The sequence below is a fragment of the Narcine bancroftii genome, chromosome 8, assembly GCF_036971445.1.
Source record: "Narcine bancroftii isolate sNarBan1 chromosome 8, sNarBan1.hap1, whole genome shotgun sequence".
Lineage (NCBI taxonomy): Eukaryota > Metazoa > Chordata > Chondrichthyes > Torpediniformes > Narcinidae > Narcine > Narcine bancroftii.
The window spans coordinates 73,905,335-73,923,984 of record NC_091476.1 but is presented as its reverse complement, the minus strand read 5'-3'; the positions used below and the strand labels follow the sequence as shown (position 1 = coordinate 73,923,984).

The 18,650-nt window shown below is 47.5% G+C and overlaps 1 protein-coding gene across 8 annotated transcripts in view; it reads left to right on the top strand.

The window, feature by feature from the left end:
- LOC138740875 (kinesin light chain 2-like) overlaps nt 1–18,650 on the top strand; it is a 61,600-nt gene that overhangs the window by 42,288 nt on the left and 662 nt on the right. For 6 of the 8 annotated variants that reach the window (XM_069894125.1, XM_069894123.1, XM_069894126.1 and 3 more), the window contains 3 exons: nt 659–783; nt 880–937; nt 3,259–3,832. In XM_069894125.1, coding sequence (XP_069750226.1) covers nt 659–783; nt 880–937; nt 3,259–3,348 — 273 coding nt within the window. In that variant the 3' untranslated portion in view covers nt 3,349–3,832. Of the gene's footprint in view, nt 1–658; nt 784–879; nt 938–3,258; nt 3,833–17,732; nt 17,854–18,650 lie in introns of those variants that run through there. The other 2 variants (XM_069894122.1, XM_069894128.1) reach the window with 2 other exon arrangements.

Genomic DNA, 18,650 nt, shown 5'->3' with positions numbered 1-18,650 from the left:
AAGGGCGATGGAGGGGACAAGGGCGATGGAGGGGACAAGGGCGATGGAGGGGACAAGGGCGATGGAGGGGACAAGGGCGATGGAGGGGACAAGGGCGATGGAGGGGACAAGGGCGATGGAGGGGACAAGGGCGATGGAGGGGACAAGGGCGATGGAGGGGACAAGGGCGATGGAGGGGACAAGGGCGATGGAGGGGACAAGGGCGATGGAGGGGACAAGGGCGATGGAGGGGACAAGGGCGATGGAGGGGACAAGGGCGATGGAGGGGACAAGGGCGATGGAGGGGACAAGGGCGATGGAGGGGACAAGGGCGATGGAGGGGACAAGGGCGATGGAGGGGACAAGGGCGATGGAGGGGACAAGGGCGATGGAGGGGACAAGGGCGATGGAGGGGACAAGGGCGATGGAGGGGACAAGGGCGATGGAGGGGACAAGGGCGATGGAGGGGACAAGGGCGATGGAGGGGACAAGGGCGATGGAGGGGACAAGGGCGATGGAGGGGACAAGGGCGATGGAGGGGACAAGGGCGATGGAGGGGACAAGGGCGATGGAGGGGACAAGGGCGATGGAGGGGACAAAGAACCATCCACCTGGATGATGAAGTTTGTATTCATGGTTCTGACCTTCTGCTCTCCACCCCCCCCCCTCCCCCCCCCAGGATGGGAGCGGCTCCCTGCGGAGAAGCGGCTCGTTCGGGAAAATCCGTGAAGCCCTGCGGCGCAGCAGTGAGATGCTGGTGAAGAAGCTGCAGGGAGATAGCCCCCAGGAGCCCAGGAACCCTGGGTAGGTCCCATCACCATTCTCCACCGCCCCACGGCACCCCCCCCCACGATGACCCCACCCCACTCAATGACCTGGCCTTCTTTCAACTTCCCTCAGGATGAAACGAGCAAGCTCACTCAACTTCTTGAACAAGACTGGAGAGGAAACCACTGAGGTACTCGCTTCACTCTATCCTGCCTGAAGTGACCAGACCGGGAGAAGGGGCCTGAATGTATTGTATCCAAATGGGGATGAGTGGAAAAGTAAATGGTGTGGAACAGAGAGAGTGAGAGACACCGAGAGTAAGAGAGAGAGAGAGAGAAATAGTGCTAAGGGAGCAGTAGATAGTGTACAATGTCTGTCAATGTCAGTAAAGAAAACAATCAGGACAGAGTACTTTTTAAACGGTGCAGTTGTTCAAGGGACGACCCAGGAGTGCTTGTGTATGAATTGCAAAAGGTTGCTGTGCAGTTACTGCAGGCCAATTCCAGAGGGCGGATGGGACAATGGGCCTTTGGGCAGGGGGGTGGTTTCTATTAAGTTTGCAGGTGATACCAAAGTAGGTGGTAGGGGCGGGCGGTGCTGAGGATATAGAAAGGCTTCAGAGAGACTTGGGGTAGATGAGGAGAATGGGTAAAGAGGTGACAGGTGAAATACAACGTTGGGAAGTGTACAATCACACATTTTGGTGGAAGTAGTAGACAGGTCGTCTACTATTTGAGTGGGGAGAAAATTCCAAATTCCGAGGTGCAAAGAGTCCTGGGATCCCCTAAAAGTCGACCTCCAGGGTGAGTCGGGGGTGAAGAAAGCAAATGCAAGGTTGACGTTCATTTCTGGAGGGATAGGATACACGAGCAGGGATGTGATGTTGAGATTCTGTCGGGGACTGGTGAGACCTCACGTGGAAACTGTTGAGTTTTGGGCGCCTTATTTGAGTAAGGACATGCTGGTGTTGGGGGGGGTTCAGAGAAGGTTTAGTAGAACGATGCCAGGAATTAAAGGGTTAGTGTATGAGGAATGATTGTCGGCTCTTGGACTGGACTTGATGGGGTACAGAAGGATGAGGGGGGACCTCGTAGAGACGTTTCGAATGCTGAACAGCCTGGATAGAGTCGATGTGGTGAGGATGTTTCCCACAGATGGGGAGTCTCCCAGGGCAAGGGGGCACAACTTCAGGGCAAAAAAGTGTCAATTTAAACCAGAGATGCAGAAAAATGTCCTTGGATGGTTGTGAGTCTGTGGAACATGTTGCCCCAGGTGGCCGTGGAAGCGAGGTCGTTGGGTGTATTTAAGGGCGAGATCGACAGGTATCTGATGAGTCGGGGCATCAAAGGTTATGGGAAGAAAGCCGAGGAGTGGGGCTGGGTGGGTGGATGGATCAGCTCATGATGGGCTGACTTCTCCTACATCTGCAGGATACAGGTGAGGCCACACCTGGAGAATTGCGAGCAGATCTGGCTCCTCCTTGCTTGAGGCATTTGAGGTGGATTATGGATATGGAGGGCTTCTCCAGAGGAGAAATTCTAAACATAGTCTGGGACTATATTCCTTGGCGTTGAGGGGGTGAGATCTTGCAGAAACCTACAAAATGGTGGAAGGATGTTGCCTGGATTGGAGAACACATCATGTGAAGCGGAGTTGACTAAACCTTTCGCTTTGGAGTGATGAAGGGTGACTTTGTAGAGGTGTATAAGATTATGGGGAGCTTGGACAGAGTGGGCAGCCAGCACATTTACCCCGGAGCGACAGTAGCACATACCAGAGGACCTCTGTTTAAGGTGAGAGGAGACGTCAGAGTTAGGATTATTTTTACTTCTGAGAGTGGTGAGTGCCTGGAATGCATTGGCGGGGTGGTGGGGGATTGGCGGAGGCTGGTACCATAGGGGGCATTTAAAAGACTCCTAAACAGGCATATGGGTGCAAGAAAAAGAGAGGGTTGTTGAGTGTGGGGTGGTGATGGGTTAGATTGTTGTGGAATAGGTCAATACAACCTCGTGGGCCGAAGGGCCTGTACTCTGCTGTTCCACGTAAATCTCTGTTCCTGATGTGTGTTGAGGTTGTTTCCGCTGGGAGATTGGAAGCGCAGAGTCAGAGGGAAGACCATGTGCGTGGATTACGTCTTGGCAAATGCTGAGAGTGTTGATGAACATAATCAGTGGGGGATACACGGCACAGTGGGCAGGGGCTGTGTCGTGGGCGAGAACATGGAGATCGACTGGAATGGTTCCGGGTGAGACAGGAGCAGACTGGGACAGAGTTGGTTAAGTGGCAGTCACCAGGGTGTTCTCAGCCTAGGGTTGCAATGGAGGACACCCCAGACTCCCTGGAAATGATCATGAATGCCTTGTTTTCCTGCATGGATTTATTCTCTCTCTCTCTGTCTCGTGGTCTCTCGGACTCTGTCTGTCTCTCTCTCTCTGTTCTCTCTCATCTTCACTTTCTCTCTCATTCTTTCTCTTCCCTTCTCTCTCTCTCTCTCTCTCTCTCTCTCTCTAGCAATCTGGGAACAACCTCGTCGATTCGAAATCCTTGAGTGCCAGTAACGTGGACCTGTCGCGCCGGAGTTCTCTGAGCAGCTTAAACTAGCTGCAGCCCACCGCCCCCCCCCCCCACAACCGTCCCCACCACCACACCGTGGAGAAGGAGAGCAGGAACAGACCACCCCCACCACCTTGCCCCTCACCCCCTCTCTGAAGAGCTTGATGATTTGTTTCTTTTATTTATAAAAGAAAGTATTTCTGTTACCATTTAGTTGAAAGCACTAATGAAGATACAGCCCCTTCAGTTCTTAAGTGCATGCTCTACCTGCATCAGCCCACACAACCAATTCTAAAACTATTCCTGTTGATAAAGAGGAAGGGTGGGTGTGTGTGTGTGTGTGTGTATGTGTGTGTGTATATGCGCGCGTATGTGCGCGTGCATGCATGCTGCGCCTTCCGCCTGCATTCAAGGGGCAGGATTCCTCAGTGGGGCTTGCACAGTGCGCTGCAGTATCTTAGGCACCTGTCAACAGCCGCTTGCTTGCCCAGAACCTCTGAATAAAGCAATGGGCCACGTCAGCCCCCTGGTGCGTGCTGGGCCAAGGTTTTCTTATTTCCCCAAATGCTGGGGCGAGGTTGCCGCTGCTGCTTCGGGGTGGTGGGGACACGTGAGTGGATACGTGTCAGCCAGCGTTGAAGGTCAGGTAGGAGTCCAGGCCAGTGCAGGGATGAGGGGGCAGCACAGGGAGGAGACGGGTGGCGGAGGGAATGTGTCGATGGACTGGGTGGGTGTGGACGAAGTAGGGGGGTGGCCTTCAGATTTATAGTATGTTCGTGCACAACATCACATAATCCTGAGATTCCTCCCTGCGGATGAGGCAGTTACCCTCCCCGACCCCTCTCCTCCGCTGAACCTCCTCCTCCACCGATCCACCTCCCCACTGCTGACCCCTCACCTCCGCTGAACCCCCAACTCCACCGATCCACCTCCCCACTGCTGACCCCTCCCCTCCGCTGACCCCCCTCCTTCACCGATCCACCACCCCCACTGCTGACCCCCTTCCCCTGCTGACACCCCCTCCTCCACCAAACCACCCCCTCCCCACATCCCTGCTGGCCCTTTCCCCAGCTCCTCACCTTGCACCCTCTCTTGAGAAATCAGGGCCTGTACTCAGTGGTGAGGTGATTCCTGCCTGCTGATCCCTTGGCAGCCCTGCTCCTTTCAGGGGTTGCACCTTCGCAGCTGTCCAAACTGTTTTCCCATCCATTCCTGGGTCCAAACATTTACTGCGTCCAGTTTTTTTCCCCCCCCAAAAACAGTTTGGGTCTGGACATCACACAAGAGGTTGAAACACCCAACGATACCAGGGAATACATTGGAGATGTGTCCGATACTGGTTAATATTCCCTAGTGATCATCCTCCATTATTGTCATTGAGGCAATAATGAGAGAGGATCAATGTAACCAATACTGAAACGTCAGGGGCTGGAACAACTAGTCAAGGTGTTGTACGTTGTTGAATCAGCCCATCTTGTCCATGCTAGCCAAGTCCGGCCAACCCAGAATTTTTTTTGTGACAGCAGTGCAGTGCAGAACAAGGTGCAATATAACGATAAATTAAATTTCGTAAATGTAGGACTTTAAAAAGTAATTGATAGCACAGTTAGTGCAGCGCTGTTTCAGTGCCAGTGACCCGTGTTCGGATCCAGCGTTTGTACCTTCTCCTCGGGTCTGCCCGGGCCCTCCTGTTTCCACCTACCCTTTCGTACCATATGCGTAAAAATTGGTGGGAAAAAGAGAGATGTGGTAGTATCTGTGGGTCATCGTCCATTCAGGGATCTGATGACAGAGGGGAAAGAAGCCATCCTTGTGCTGCTGGGCGCTTGTCTTCAGGCTCCTGGACCTTTCTCCCGATAGTAGCAGAGTGAAGGGGGCACGGCCTGGGTGGTGGTGGGGGTCCTTGAGGATAGAGGCTGCTTCCTTAAGACACCACCTTATGTCGATGTCCTCGATGGAGTGAAGTCTGGTGCCTGTGATTTCACAGGCTGAGTTCACAACTCTCTGCAGCCTGTTCCTGTCCTGTGCATTGGCACCTCCATACCAGACAGTGATACAACCAGTCAGAACATTCCCCACCGAACACCTGTAGAAGTTTGTAAGTCTTCGGTAACGTACCAAATCTCCTCAGACTCCTCACAAAGTATGGCCGCTGACGAGTCTTCTTCATGATTGCATCAACATGATGGCCCCAGGGTATTTCGTCCAAGATGTTGACACTCAGGAATTCAAAGTTCCTTTCCCTCTCCACTGCTGACCTCTCAATGAGGACTGGTTTATGCTTTCCTGATTTTCCCCCTCCAGTCAGTTGCTTAGTTTTGCTGACGTTGAGTGCAAGGTGGTTGATGTGACACTGCTCAACCAGCTAATCTATCTCCTTCCTCCACACTTTCTCATTGCCATCTGTGATTCATGCATGCCATTTGACCCCGAGGTCTGTGTTTTACATTCTACACTTAGTCGATCTCCCGAAACACATCACCCCACCTGTTGGAATTACAGTCCACCAGCAATCGTCCCAACCAACTTACTCCCACCGTCAATCAGAACAATCCAAAGTTTAAAATTCAAATTCATTGTCAGTGTTGGCATAGTGAACCCCCAATGATGTCTGGATCGTACCCCTCTGGTTTTCTCTTCCTAAAGTCACAATCAGCTCCTTGGTTTTGATGACATTAAGTGCGAGGTTGTTAGTACAGCTGCCTAACCTTTAATCTAACATCGTTGGGACCGGAAACCTGCTGTTATTCGGAATCATTTTGATTTCCGTCCCTTTAAGCCTGCCTGAGTCGTGCTGCCATATCCACCACCCACAGCTTACATCACTCCTGAGTCGCACGGCTGTATCCACTCCCCAAACCTCACCTCCCTCCTGAGTCGCGCTGCTGTATCCACGCCCCACACCTCACCTCCCTCCTGAGTTGCACTGCTGTATCCACTCCCCACACCTCACCTCCCTCCTGAGTTGCACTGCTGTATCCACTCCCCACACCTCACCTTCCTCCTGAGTCGCACTGCTGTATCCACTCCCCACACCTCACCTTCCTCCTGAGTCGCACTGCTGTATCCACTCCCCACACCTCACCTCCCTGCTGAGGCACGCTGTATCCACTCCCCACACACCTCCCTCCTGAGTCGAGCTGTATCCACTCCCCACACTTCACCTCCCTCCTGAGTCGCACTGCTGTATCGACTACCCACACCTCACCTCCCTCCTGAGTCGCACTGCTGTATCCACTCCCCACACCTCACCTCCCTCGTGAGTCGCGCTGCTGTATCCACTCCCCACACCTCACCTCCCTGCTGAGGCACGCTGTATCCACTCCCCACACACCTCCCTCCTGAGTCACGCTGCTGTATCCACTCCCCACACCTCACCACCCTCTTGAGTCGCACTGCTGTATCCACTCCCCACACCTCACCTCCCTCCTGAGTCGCACTGCTGTATCCACTCCCCGCACCTCACCTCCCTCATGAGTCGCGCTGCTGTATCCACTCCCCACACCTCACCTCCCTGCTGAGGCGTGCTGTATCCACTCCCCACACACCTCTCTTCTGAGTCGCGCTGCTGTATCCACTCCCCACACCTCACCTCCCTACTGAGTCGCACTGCTGTATCCACTCCCCACACCTCACCTCCCTCGTGAGTCGCGCTGCTGTATCCACTCCCCACACCTCACCTCCCTCGTGAGTCGCGCTGCTGTATCCACTCCCCACACCTCACCTCCCTCCTGAGTCACACTGCTGTATCCACTCCCCACACCTCACCTCCCTGCTGAGGCATGCTGTATCCACTCCCCACACCTCACCTCCCTCCTGAGTCGTGCTGCTGTATCCACTCCCCACACCTCACCTCCCTCCTGAGTCGCACTGCTGTATCCACTCCCCACACCTCACCTCCCTCGTGAGTCGCGCTGCTGTATCCACTCACCACACCTCACCTCCCTGCTGAGGCACGCTGTATCCACTCCCCACACACCTCCCTCCTGAGTCGTGCTGCTGTATCCACTCCCCACACCTCACCTCCCTCCTGAGTTGCACTGCTGTATCCACTCCCCACACCTCACCTCCCTCCTGAGTCGCACTGCTGTATCCACTCCCCACACCTCACCTCCCTCCTGAGTCGCACTGCTGTATCCACTCCCCACAGCTCACCTCCCTCCTGAGTCGCACTGCTGTATCCAATCCCCACACCTCACCTCCCTCCTGAGTCGCGCTGCTGTATCCACTCCCCACACCTCACCTCCCTCATGAGTCACACTGCTGTATCCACTCCCCACACCTCACATCCCTGCTGAGGCATGCTGAATCCACTCCCCACACACCTCCCTCCTTAGTCGCGCTGCTGTATCCACTCCCCACACCTCACCTCCCTTCTGAGTCGCACTGCTGTATCCACTCCCCACACCTCACCACCCTAATGAGTCGCGCTGCTGTATCCACTCCCCACACCTCACCTCCCTGCTGAGGCATGCTGTATCCACTCCCCACACACCTCCCTCCTGAGTCGCGCTGCTGTATCCACTCCCCACAGCTCACCTCCCTCCTGAGTCGCACTGCTGTACCCACTCCCCACACCTCACCTCCCTCGTGAGTCGCGCTGCTGTATCCACTCCCCACACCTCACCTCCCTCCTGAGTCGCACTGCTGTATCCACTCCCCACACCTCACCTCCCTCCTGAGTCGCACTGCTGTATCCACTCCCCACACCTCACCTCCCTCCTGAGTGGCACTGCTGTATCCACTCCCCACACACCTCCCTCCTGAATCGGGCTGCTGTATCCACTCCCCACACCTCACCTCCCTCCTGAGTCGCACTGCTGTATCCACTCCCCACACCTCACCTCCCTCCTGAGTCGCACTGCTGTATCCACTCCCCACACCTCACCTCCCTCCTGAGTCGCACTGCTGTATCCACTCCCCACACCTCACCTCCCTCGTGAGTCGCGCTGCTGTATCCACTCCCCACACCTCACCTCCCTCCTGAGTCGCACTGCTGTATCCACTCCCCACATCTCACCTCCCTCATCAGTCCCACTGCTGTATCCACTCCCCACACCTCACCTCCCTCCTGAGTCGCACTGCTGTATCCACTCCCCACAGCTCACCTCCCTCCTGAGTCGCACTGCTGTATCCACTCCCCACACCTCACCTCCCTCCTGAGTCGCACTGCTGTATCCACTCCCCACAGCTCACCTCCCTCCTGAGTCGCACTGCTGTATCCACTCCCCACACCTCACCTCCCTCGTGAGTCGCGCTGCTGTATCCACTCCCCACACCTCACCTCCCTCCTGAGTCACACTGCTGTATCCACTCCCCACACCTCACCTCCCTGCTGTGGCATGCTGTATCCACACCCCACACACCTCCCTCCTGAGTCGCGCTGCTGTATCCACTCCCCACACCTCACCTCCCTCCTGAGTCGCACTGCTGTATCCACTCCCCACACCTCACCTCCTTCGTGAGTCTCGCTGCTGTATCCACTCCCCACACCTCACCTCCCTCCTGAGTCGCACTGCTGTATCCACTCCCCACACCTCACCTCCCTGCTGAGGCACGCTGTATCCACTCCCCACACACCTCCCTCCTGAGTTGCGCTGCTGTATCCACTCCCCACACCTCACCTCCCTCCTGAGTCGCACTGTTGTATCCACTCCCCACACCTCACCTCCCTCGTGATTCGCGCTGCTGTATCCACTCCCCACACCTCACCCTCCTGAGTCGCGCTGTATCCACTCCCAACACACCTCCCTCCTGAGTCGCGCTGCTGTATCCACTCCCCACACCTCACCTCCCTCCTGGGTCCCACTGCTGTATCCACTCCCCACACCTCACCTCCCTCCTGAGTCGCACTGCTGTATCCACTCCCCACAGCTCACCTCCCTCCTCAGTCGCACTGCTGTATCCACTCCCCTCACCTCACCTCCCTCCTGAGTTGCGCTGCTGTATCCACTCCCCACACCTCACCTCCCTCCTGAGTTGCGCTGCTGTATCCACTCCCCACACCTCACCTCCCTCCTGAGTCGCGCTGCTGTATCCACTCCCCACACCTCACCTCCCTCCTGAGTCGCGCTGCTGTATCCACTCTCCACACCTCACCTCCCTCCTGAGTTGCGCTGCTGTTTCTCTCCCACCCCCGTCCAAGTGTCACTGCCATCTCTCCTCTTCACCCTTCTTGAGTGGTGCTGTTGTCTCTTCCCCTCACCCGTCCAAACGACGCTGCTGTCTCTTCCCCCCCCCCATCAACCGACGAGTCGCGCTGCTGTCTCTCCCCCCTGTGGGGTCCCTCACTGTACCAGCGTCAGGATAGCAGCCACTTTCTCGATTTCCCCTCCACTGGTGTGGGAAGAGCGGTTTCAGCTGCATGGGGAATTATGAGTAGCAATGAGAACCATTGAGCCACTGCCAGGCTGGATGAGCGTCAGTATTGGGTGATTTGGAGGTGCTTATAAAGTAGCGGAACACGATGGGTTACACGGGAGTTGAGCGAGGGTCGCATCAGGTCATGTTTGTTGCCATACTCCATCTTTGATGGGTAGACATCTTCTACCAAAATATGTGCTGGTTTTCAAAATTCTGGATAAAAGGTTAGGTATCTGTTTTCAATCTCCTGATCCACAACACTGCAAATATATTCCATGCTCAATTTTGTTGTCATCTGATTGTACAAGTCCAACTCGACGCAAGTGTTCTCTGGTCCTCGGTGCAAAACACACAGACGCACAACCAGACATAACACACATACAGACACACAATTCACATGCAGGAATAAATAGAAGTGGATATATAATACAAGGGTTACATGGAAGGTGGGGATTTGACTGTGGGGAAGAGATGTGCTCTGGGCATGTGAAGGGCTGACAGCTTTCTCCTGATATGACTCGAAGTTCCCTAACTCTGGGATGAGGGAGAAAGGAAGGACGTTTTAAATATAATACTTGATTCAGAATGTGCCATATATACTCATGTAGTTGTCGAGGATGTTTAAAAGTTGATCCTCCTACTTTTGGCCTTGGCCTCCCTTTCATCTGACCTCATGACGCTCTGTCTGAGCTCACGACACCCTGTCCGAGCTCCTGGCCTCCCACCCATCTGACCTCACGACACCCTGTCCGAGTTCCTGGCCTCCCACCCATCTGACCTCATGACACCCTGTCCGAGTTCCTGGCCTCCCACCCATCTGAGCTCATGACACCCCAGCTGCCTGCCCGTCCAAGCTCCCAACACACCGTCCATGGGAGTTTCCAATTCCCCAAACAACTCACGTACTTACCGCGGTCACAAGAAGAATGCATGTAAAAGTCAGTCTCCTAAATTACACTCTTAAAAATTGGTCCACAAAATTTGACTGTTACACAATGTACACAGTATCTAATGCAGGATATTTGTCAATGCTTTTTCATCATCACATTACAATTAATGCAATCACATAATTAATATTCAACAGCAGTGAGTCAACAGATTTTACCATTGACTCTAACACATGGTGTTTTAACGCGGATTCTGGCACTGCACTGGCATGAGCACGTCAAAGCCCCTCCTTCCTCAGACCATCGAACATTACAGCACAGAAGCTGGCCCTTTGGCCCTTCCAGTCTGTGCGGACTATTATTCTGTCCGTTCTCCCTGACCTGCACCCAAGTCCATACCCCTCCCATCCAAGTACCTGTCTAAATTTTCCTTAAATGTTAAAATGTTTTGAAGTCACATGATGGATTAGTGACCGGTAAGAAAATACCAGCCCTCTCCAAAAGTTTTTTAAAAAAGTAAAGAAAAAGCAAAGCCACAAACACAGAAACCACAACAAATTAAAAATAAAGGTGTGAAGAAAGTGGCAGCAAAGAAAGAAAAACCAAAAACAACGGGAAGAAGAAGGAAAGACGTCGGAAGAGAAAAGTGAAGGCCTTACCTGTACGAAGAGGCCTGCCGTTGAGAGAGAAGCCCACTCCCTGAGGTCAGTGGAAACCCCGAGCGCAGGACTACAAAGATGGCTCACGGAGCCAAACAAAAATGCGCATGCGCGAATCTTCACGCATGCGCGATGCACACGACAAAAACAACACCGACGGGAGGGGGGACCAGCTGAGGAGTAGATCTCCACAGCCAAAACAGACAAGTATAACACCACAGCAAGACTCTCAACAGGAAAACATAGAAAATAACGAGAACAAGAAGGAAGAGAATAAAAATAGGAAATCAAAGAAACAACAGATGACCAACCCAGAGGAAGAAGACCAACACCAAGACAGTTCTAATAAAAATAAGAAGACCAAAAATACCCAACAAAATAAAACAAACAACCCAAAAAGAAAACCAGAAGAGACAGAGGTAAAGGACACAGATCCTGGAGTGGACTCAGAAGAAGAAGAGGAAGAACACAGAGAAATGGAAGATGAAGGGAAGGGCAAGTACATGGATAAAAAAATTTTCAAGAATATATGGAAGGAGTAAAAGAATGGCAGATAAGAGAATTTAATGAAATAAAAAAGAATAAAAGGTACAGAAGAAAATGTGAGTAGATTAGAGATGGTCATGACAGAAATAGGGAAAAGAGTAGACAAGGTGGAAGATCGAGAAACAGCCATAGAAATGGAAGTAGATGACTTAAAAAAGAAATTAGAAGAATCTGATAAAAAAAGTTAAAGAAACACAGGAACTGTTAGTTCAGAAGATAGATATAATGGAAAATTATAACAGAAGAAACAATATAAAGATAGTGGGCTTTAAGGAAGATGAAGAAGGCAAAAATATGAAAGAATTTATAAAAGAATGGATCCCCAGGGTCCCAGGAAGACCAGAATTACAGGAAGAAATGGAAAGAGAAAGGGCACACAGAACATTAGCCCCTAAACCACAACCACAACAAAAACCAAGATCCATTCTAGTAAAATTCCTAAGATATACAACAAGAGAAAATATATTGGAGAAGGCAATGAAAAAAATAAGAAGACAAAAAACCACTGGAATACAAAGGTCAAAAAAAATTTTCTACCCAGACATAAGTTTTAAACTCCTGAAGAAGAGGAAGGAGTTTAACACAGCAAAATCGACCCTATGGAAAAAAGGTTATAAATTTATGTTAAAATATCCAGCAGTGCTTAAAATAGTTATCCCAGGGCAGCAAAACAGACTGTTCTCGGATGCAGAAAAAGCACAAAAATTTGCAGATCACCTGCAAAACAGACAGAGAGATAAAGAGATGTAACAAGAACAAAAATGACAACAAACTATATATAAAGAAGAATAAAGTATAACTAAGAAAGGAAGTAAGGAGGGAATTAAGAGAGTGAGCTTTGTTAAATGTGAAGATTAAAATCTTTTCTGGGGTGGGCTGGGTGGGGAAGAATAACAGTTACTGCGAAATCAGTTGAAGCTTGCGAGCGGATTCGCAAATCCAAATGGAGAGGGGAGATGTGGTTGCCCGACAAGGGACAAAGGGCAACTCAGAAAGGGGAGGGTCTATTGGGGTTAAAGGAATTTTAGATATGAGAATAGTGGAAATATTTTGTATTTTAGAAATGTTGTCTTATAATGTGTTCAAAAAAAGAAACCAGAAATGGATAAGAAGGGAAGGTGGTGATGAGGAAATGGAAAGGAAAGATAAACAAAGTATGAAATGGCTATGTTGAACTATATGACTTTAAATATTAATGGAATACATAACCAACTCAAAAGGAAGAAACTGCTAAATTTACTGAAAAAAGAAAAAATTGATATAGCATTCGTACAAGAAACACATCTAACTGAAGTGGAACTCAAGAAATTAAAGAGAGATTGGGTAGGACATGTAACAGCAGCGTCATATAATTCAAAAGCTAGAGGAGTAGCTATATTAATCAGTAAAAATGTACCAATCAAAATAGAAAAGGAAATAATAGATTCAGCAGGGAGATATGTAATGATAAAATGTCAGATATATTCAGAGTTTTGGAATTTACTCAATGTATATTCACCTAACGAAGAAGATCAAAAATTTATGCAAGATATTTTTTTGAAGGTAGCACACATGCAAGGGAACATACTAATAGGAGGGGATTTCAACCTTAATTTGGATTCAAACATGGATAAAACTGGGAAAAAAATTAACAGAAAGAACAAAGTAACCAAATTTATAATTAAATCGATGCAAGAAATGCAACTTTTGGATATATGGAGGAAACAACACCCAAAGGAAAAGAAATATTCATATCATTCGGGTAGACATAAAACATACTCAAGAATAGACCTATTCCTGTTATCAGCTTGCATGCACGACAGAGTTAGGAAAACGGAATATAAAGCTAGACTATTATCGGACCACTCACCCCTGTTATTGACAATAGAGTTAGAGGACATCCCCCCAAGAATGTATAGATGGAGATTAAACTCCATGCTACTTAAAAGGCAGGATTTTAGAGAATTAATTGAACGACAAATTAAAATGTACTTTGAAATAAATACGGAATCAGTGAAAGATAAGTTTATACTATGGGACGCAATGAAAGCGTTCATCAGAGGGCAAATAATAAGTTATGTAGCCAAGATGAAGAAGGACTACAATCAGGAAACAGAGCAGTTGGAAAGGGAAATAGCAAATATAGAAAAAGAATTAGCAATGAAGGAAGACACAACTAAAAGAAGAGATTTGGCAGATAAAAAAATAAAATATGAAACACTACAAACATATAAGGTGGAGAAGAACGTAATGAAGACAAAACAGAAATATTATGAACTAGGAGAAAAAATGCACAAAATTCTAGCGTGGCAGCTTAAGACAGAACAAACTAAGAGAATGGTATTGGCATTAAGGAAAAAAGACAAGCAAATCACATAATCCAACGGAGATTAATGAAAACTTCAGAGAATTCTACAAACAATTATATCAAACTGAAAACGAAGGGAAAGAAAACAAAATAGATGAATTTTTAACTAAAATTGAACTACCAAAATTACAAACAGAGGAACAAAATAAATTAACAGAACCATTTCAAATATAAGAAATACAAGAGATAATAAAAAAAACTACCGAATAATAAAACACCAGGAGAGGATGGATTCCCAATAGAATTCTATTAAACATTTAAAGATTTTTTAATTCCTCCCCTTCTGGAAGTAATTAACCAGATTGATAAAACACAAAGCTTACCAGATTCATGCAAAACGGCAATAATTACAGTAATACCAAAGACAGGGAAAGATCCACTCGCACCAGCGTCATATAGACCAATATCTTTACTTAACACAGATTATAAGATAATAGCTAAACTATTAGCAAACAGATTAGTCGACTATGTACCAAAAATAGTAAATCTAGATCAAACTGGATTTATTAAAAAAAAAGACAAACAACAGACAATATCTGTAAATTTATTAACTTAATTCATGCAGTAGAAGGAAATAAAACTCCAACAGTAGCGGTTGCTTTAGACGCAGAGAAGTAGAATGGAATTATTTATTCAAAGTACTACAAAAATTCAGCTTACCAGAGAAATATATTAATTGGATTAAAGCATTATATAAGGGGCCATTGGCGAAAGTGACAGTAAATGGATATATATCAAAACAATTTAACTTAAGCAGATCAGCAAGATAGGGATGCCCACTATCTCCCTTATTGTTCGCATGAGCCATAGAACCACTAGCAGAACTGATAAGAACAGAAAATAAAATAAAAAGGATAAAAATAAAAGACAAGGAATATAAAATCAGTTTATTTGCAGATGATGTTATAGTATACTTAGCAGAACCAGAAATATCAATAAAGGAATTACATAGGAAATTGAAGGAATATGGAGAAGTGTCGGGATACAAGATTAACGCAAATAAAAGTGAAGCAATGCCAATGAATAATGCGGATTTCTCAAAATTTAAGAAAGAATCACCATTCAGATGGCAAACGCAAGCAACACGATACCTAGGTATACAAATAAATAAAAATCTCAGCCATCTATATAAACTCAATTATTATCCACTAATGAAAAAATTACAGGACGATTTAGAGCATTGGAAAGATTTACCATTAACACTAATAGGAAGGATAAACTGTATTAAAATGAACATTTTCCCAAGGATATTATACCTATTTCAGGCATTGCCAATACACTTGACAGAGAAATTCTTCAAGGAGTTAAAGAAAATAGTAAGGAAATTTTTATGGAAAGGGGGGAAAACCGAGGATAGCACTAGATAAATTAACAGAATGGTATAAACAAGGAGGCTTACAACTACCAAACTTTAAAAATTATTATAGAGCTGCACAATTAAGATACCTATCAGATTTTTATCAAACAAGGGAAAAGCCAGATTGGACTAGATTAGAACTAGATAAAATAGGGGAGAAGATACCTGAACATATATAAATGGGATGAAAAATTGGTACAATGTATGAATTCTCCAGTATTACACCATCTGCTCAATATTTGGAAGAAGATTCATGTAGAAAGGAATAAAACAAATTACCAACTACCAAAACTAATACTGACACAAAATCAGCTAATCCCTTTTACAATAGATAACCTTTAGAGAATGGGAGAAAAAAGGGATCAAAAGAATAGAAAATTGCTTTTCAGGAAATAAATTATTAACCTTAGAACAAATGAAGAATAAGTATAATATAACTCACGATACAGTGTTGGCATACTACCAACTGAAATCCTACTTGAAGGACAAATTGGGAAGCAGTCTTGAGGTTACCAGAGGGAAGTAATTTTGAATATGTGATTACACACAATGATAATCAAAAAATTTGTAACAAACATGTATATTAAACTAAAAGAAAAGGAGAATGAGGAAACAAATGGTAAAACTAAACAAAAATGGGAACAAGATCTAAACATAAAGATAAAGAATGAAACATTGGAGAAGTTATGCTCAGGAACTATGAGAAATACAATAAACACGAGGTTACATATGATACAATATAACTGGATACACAGGCTATACATTACACCTCAAAATTTAAATAAATAGGACCCAACAGTGTCAGATGTTTTCGCTGTACGAAGGAAACAGGAACAACAGTACATGCAATTTGGGCATATGAGAAAGTGGAAAAATTTTGGGAAGATCTAAATAAAATTTATTAAATAAAATCACAAAAAGCAATATACCAAAAAACCCAAGAGATCTTCCTTCTAAGTAATATAAGATGTAAAGAACTTGGACTCTATTTGGATGGAGCACAGAAAAGATTTATTATGATAGCCTTAGCTGTAGCAAAAAAATATTATGTCAACCTGGAAATTAGAAGATAACCTGAGAATACAGCAATAGTACATAGAAATAATAAATAAATGTATTCCATTGGAAAGAATAACATATAATTTAAGAAATAACATCACAATATTCGAACAAATATGGGAACCATACATGAAACACAATAGAGAAATCCTACCACAGACCTCCACCACCTAAAATGACAGAAGGAGAAGACAACGAAATGAACTGACCCAGTGTGTAAAAGTAAAAGACACAAATTTCTTGTTTATTTTTATTATGTGACGACATTTTTTAACGGGTTTAATGTATCATATAGATTGAACTTTGAATAAATGGGGAGGGGGGGTGAGGGGGGGGAAAGGGGAGAAAATGACACTATACAAGAGAAAAATGTCTCTATGTATTTTGGTTAGTATGGTTCATAGTGTGAAAAATAATTTTTTTTAATGGTAAAATTGAGCCCGCATTCACCACTTCAGCCAGCAGCTCGTTCCACACCCCTGCCGCTCTCTCTGTGAAGAAGTTCCCCTTAAATTTTACCCTTAACTGGAGGAGCAGTAACAGCAGTGCTGGTGTGGAGCTGGGGAGCGGAGACGCTTTGCTCTCTGCAGGGTCCAAATGCTTGGTCTAACTGCCAACGGCTCTGAACAGGCTTTAAGAGGCCTGATAATGGGGCCAACGGGGGGTTTAATTTAAAATCCTTTGGCCATGGGGTCTGCACCCAAGATGCAGCAGCCACGAGGGGTTGGAGACTCAGGAAGCAGAGGCGCCAGTAAACGGGGAAACCACTTCCTGTTTGAGAAGGAGGGGATGACCCTTGAGACAGCAGACTAGCGAGGGGCTCTGTGACTGAAGAACACACAGGCTGGTGACCTGAGGCAAGGAACCCAATCAGACTGCTGACTCTCACCGGGGTGCTGGAGGCTGGGTGAAAGGGCACCTGATCATGTCGGAGGTTTGGATCTGGAGCTCAAGGCTGCGGAGGTGAATCCACAGACACACGGTGACTCTCTCTTGCTTCTCTACAGTAAGGGGCGTCAGACAATTTCAGCTCATGGTGAATCTTCACAGCAGACTATTTTGTGTAATATTACACCTGCTATTACATGACAATAAAGTTATCTTGAATCTTGGGTTGTATCTTGCTTCATCTTGGTGGAAAACGCCTAGTTGCATTTACTCTATGCCCTTGGGAAATTCATCGTGCTCCAGAGGTGTCTTGCCAAATTTTCCAGATTCGCCGTGCAGAGAGCCTTGTCTGCCTGCATTGCTGCAATGGATGGGAACTGGTCAGCCCAAGAAAAACTGCAAAAGTGTTGTGAATATGGTTCAGCCCATCAAACATCCCCTGCAATGAAACCTCTTGGGAGAGCAGCCAAATTCTCAGTAAGTGTGGTCTCTTACCAGCATCTGGTATAGCTATTACATGACTGCACATTGCTGGCCCTTCGGTTCTCGATGTACTGACCCATATGTTACGAAAAAAAACTACCCTTAACCCTCTCTGTGTAAAAAAAAAACACCCCGATGTCTCCCCTAAACTTCTCTGCCTTCACTTTGTATAGACGTCCTCTGGGTGTTCGCTGATCCTGCCCTGGGAAACAGGTGCTGGCTGTCCACTCTGCCGATGCCTCTCAGAATCTTGTCAACCTCTATCAAGTCTCCTCTCGTGCTTCTTCGCTCCAGAGAGAAAAGTCCCAACTCTGCTAACCTCGCCTCAAAAGATGTTTCCTAATCCAGGCAACATCCTGGTGAATCTCCTCTGTCCCCTCTCCACAGCGTCCACATCCTCCCTTTAATGGGGTGACCAGAACTGAATGCAATACTCCAGTTAATTTGTAGAGTTGCAACATGGCCTCGCAACTCCTGAACTCAATCCCCCGACTAATGAAGCCCAGCGTCCCATCAGCCTTCTTAACTATCCTATCAACCTGCGCGGAGACCTTGAGGGATGTATGGATTTGGACCCCAAGGTCCCTCTGTTCCTCCACACTGTTAAGTATCTGACCATTAACCCTATTCTTACCCTTCTGGTTTGTCCTTCCAAAATGCATCACCTTACCCTGATCTGGATTGAACGCCATCTGCCACTTCTCCGCCCAACTCTGCATCCTGTCGATATCTTCTTTTAACCTTCAGCTCCATCCACAGCC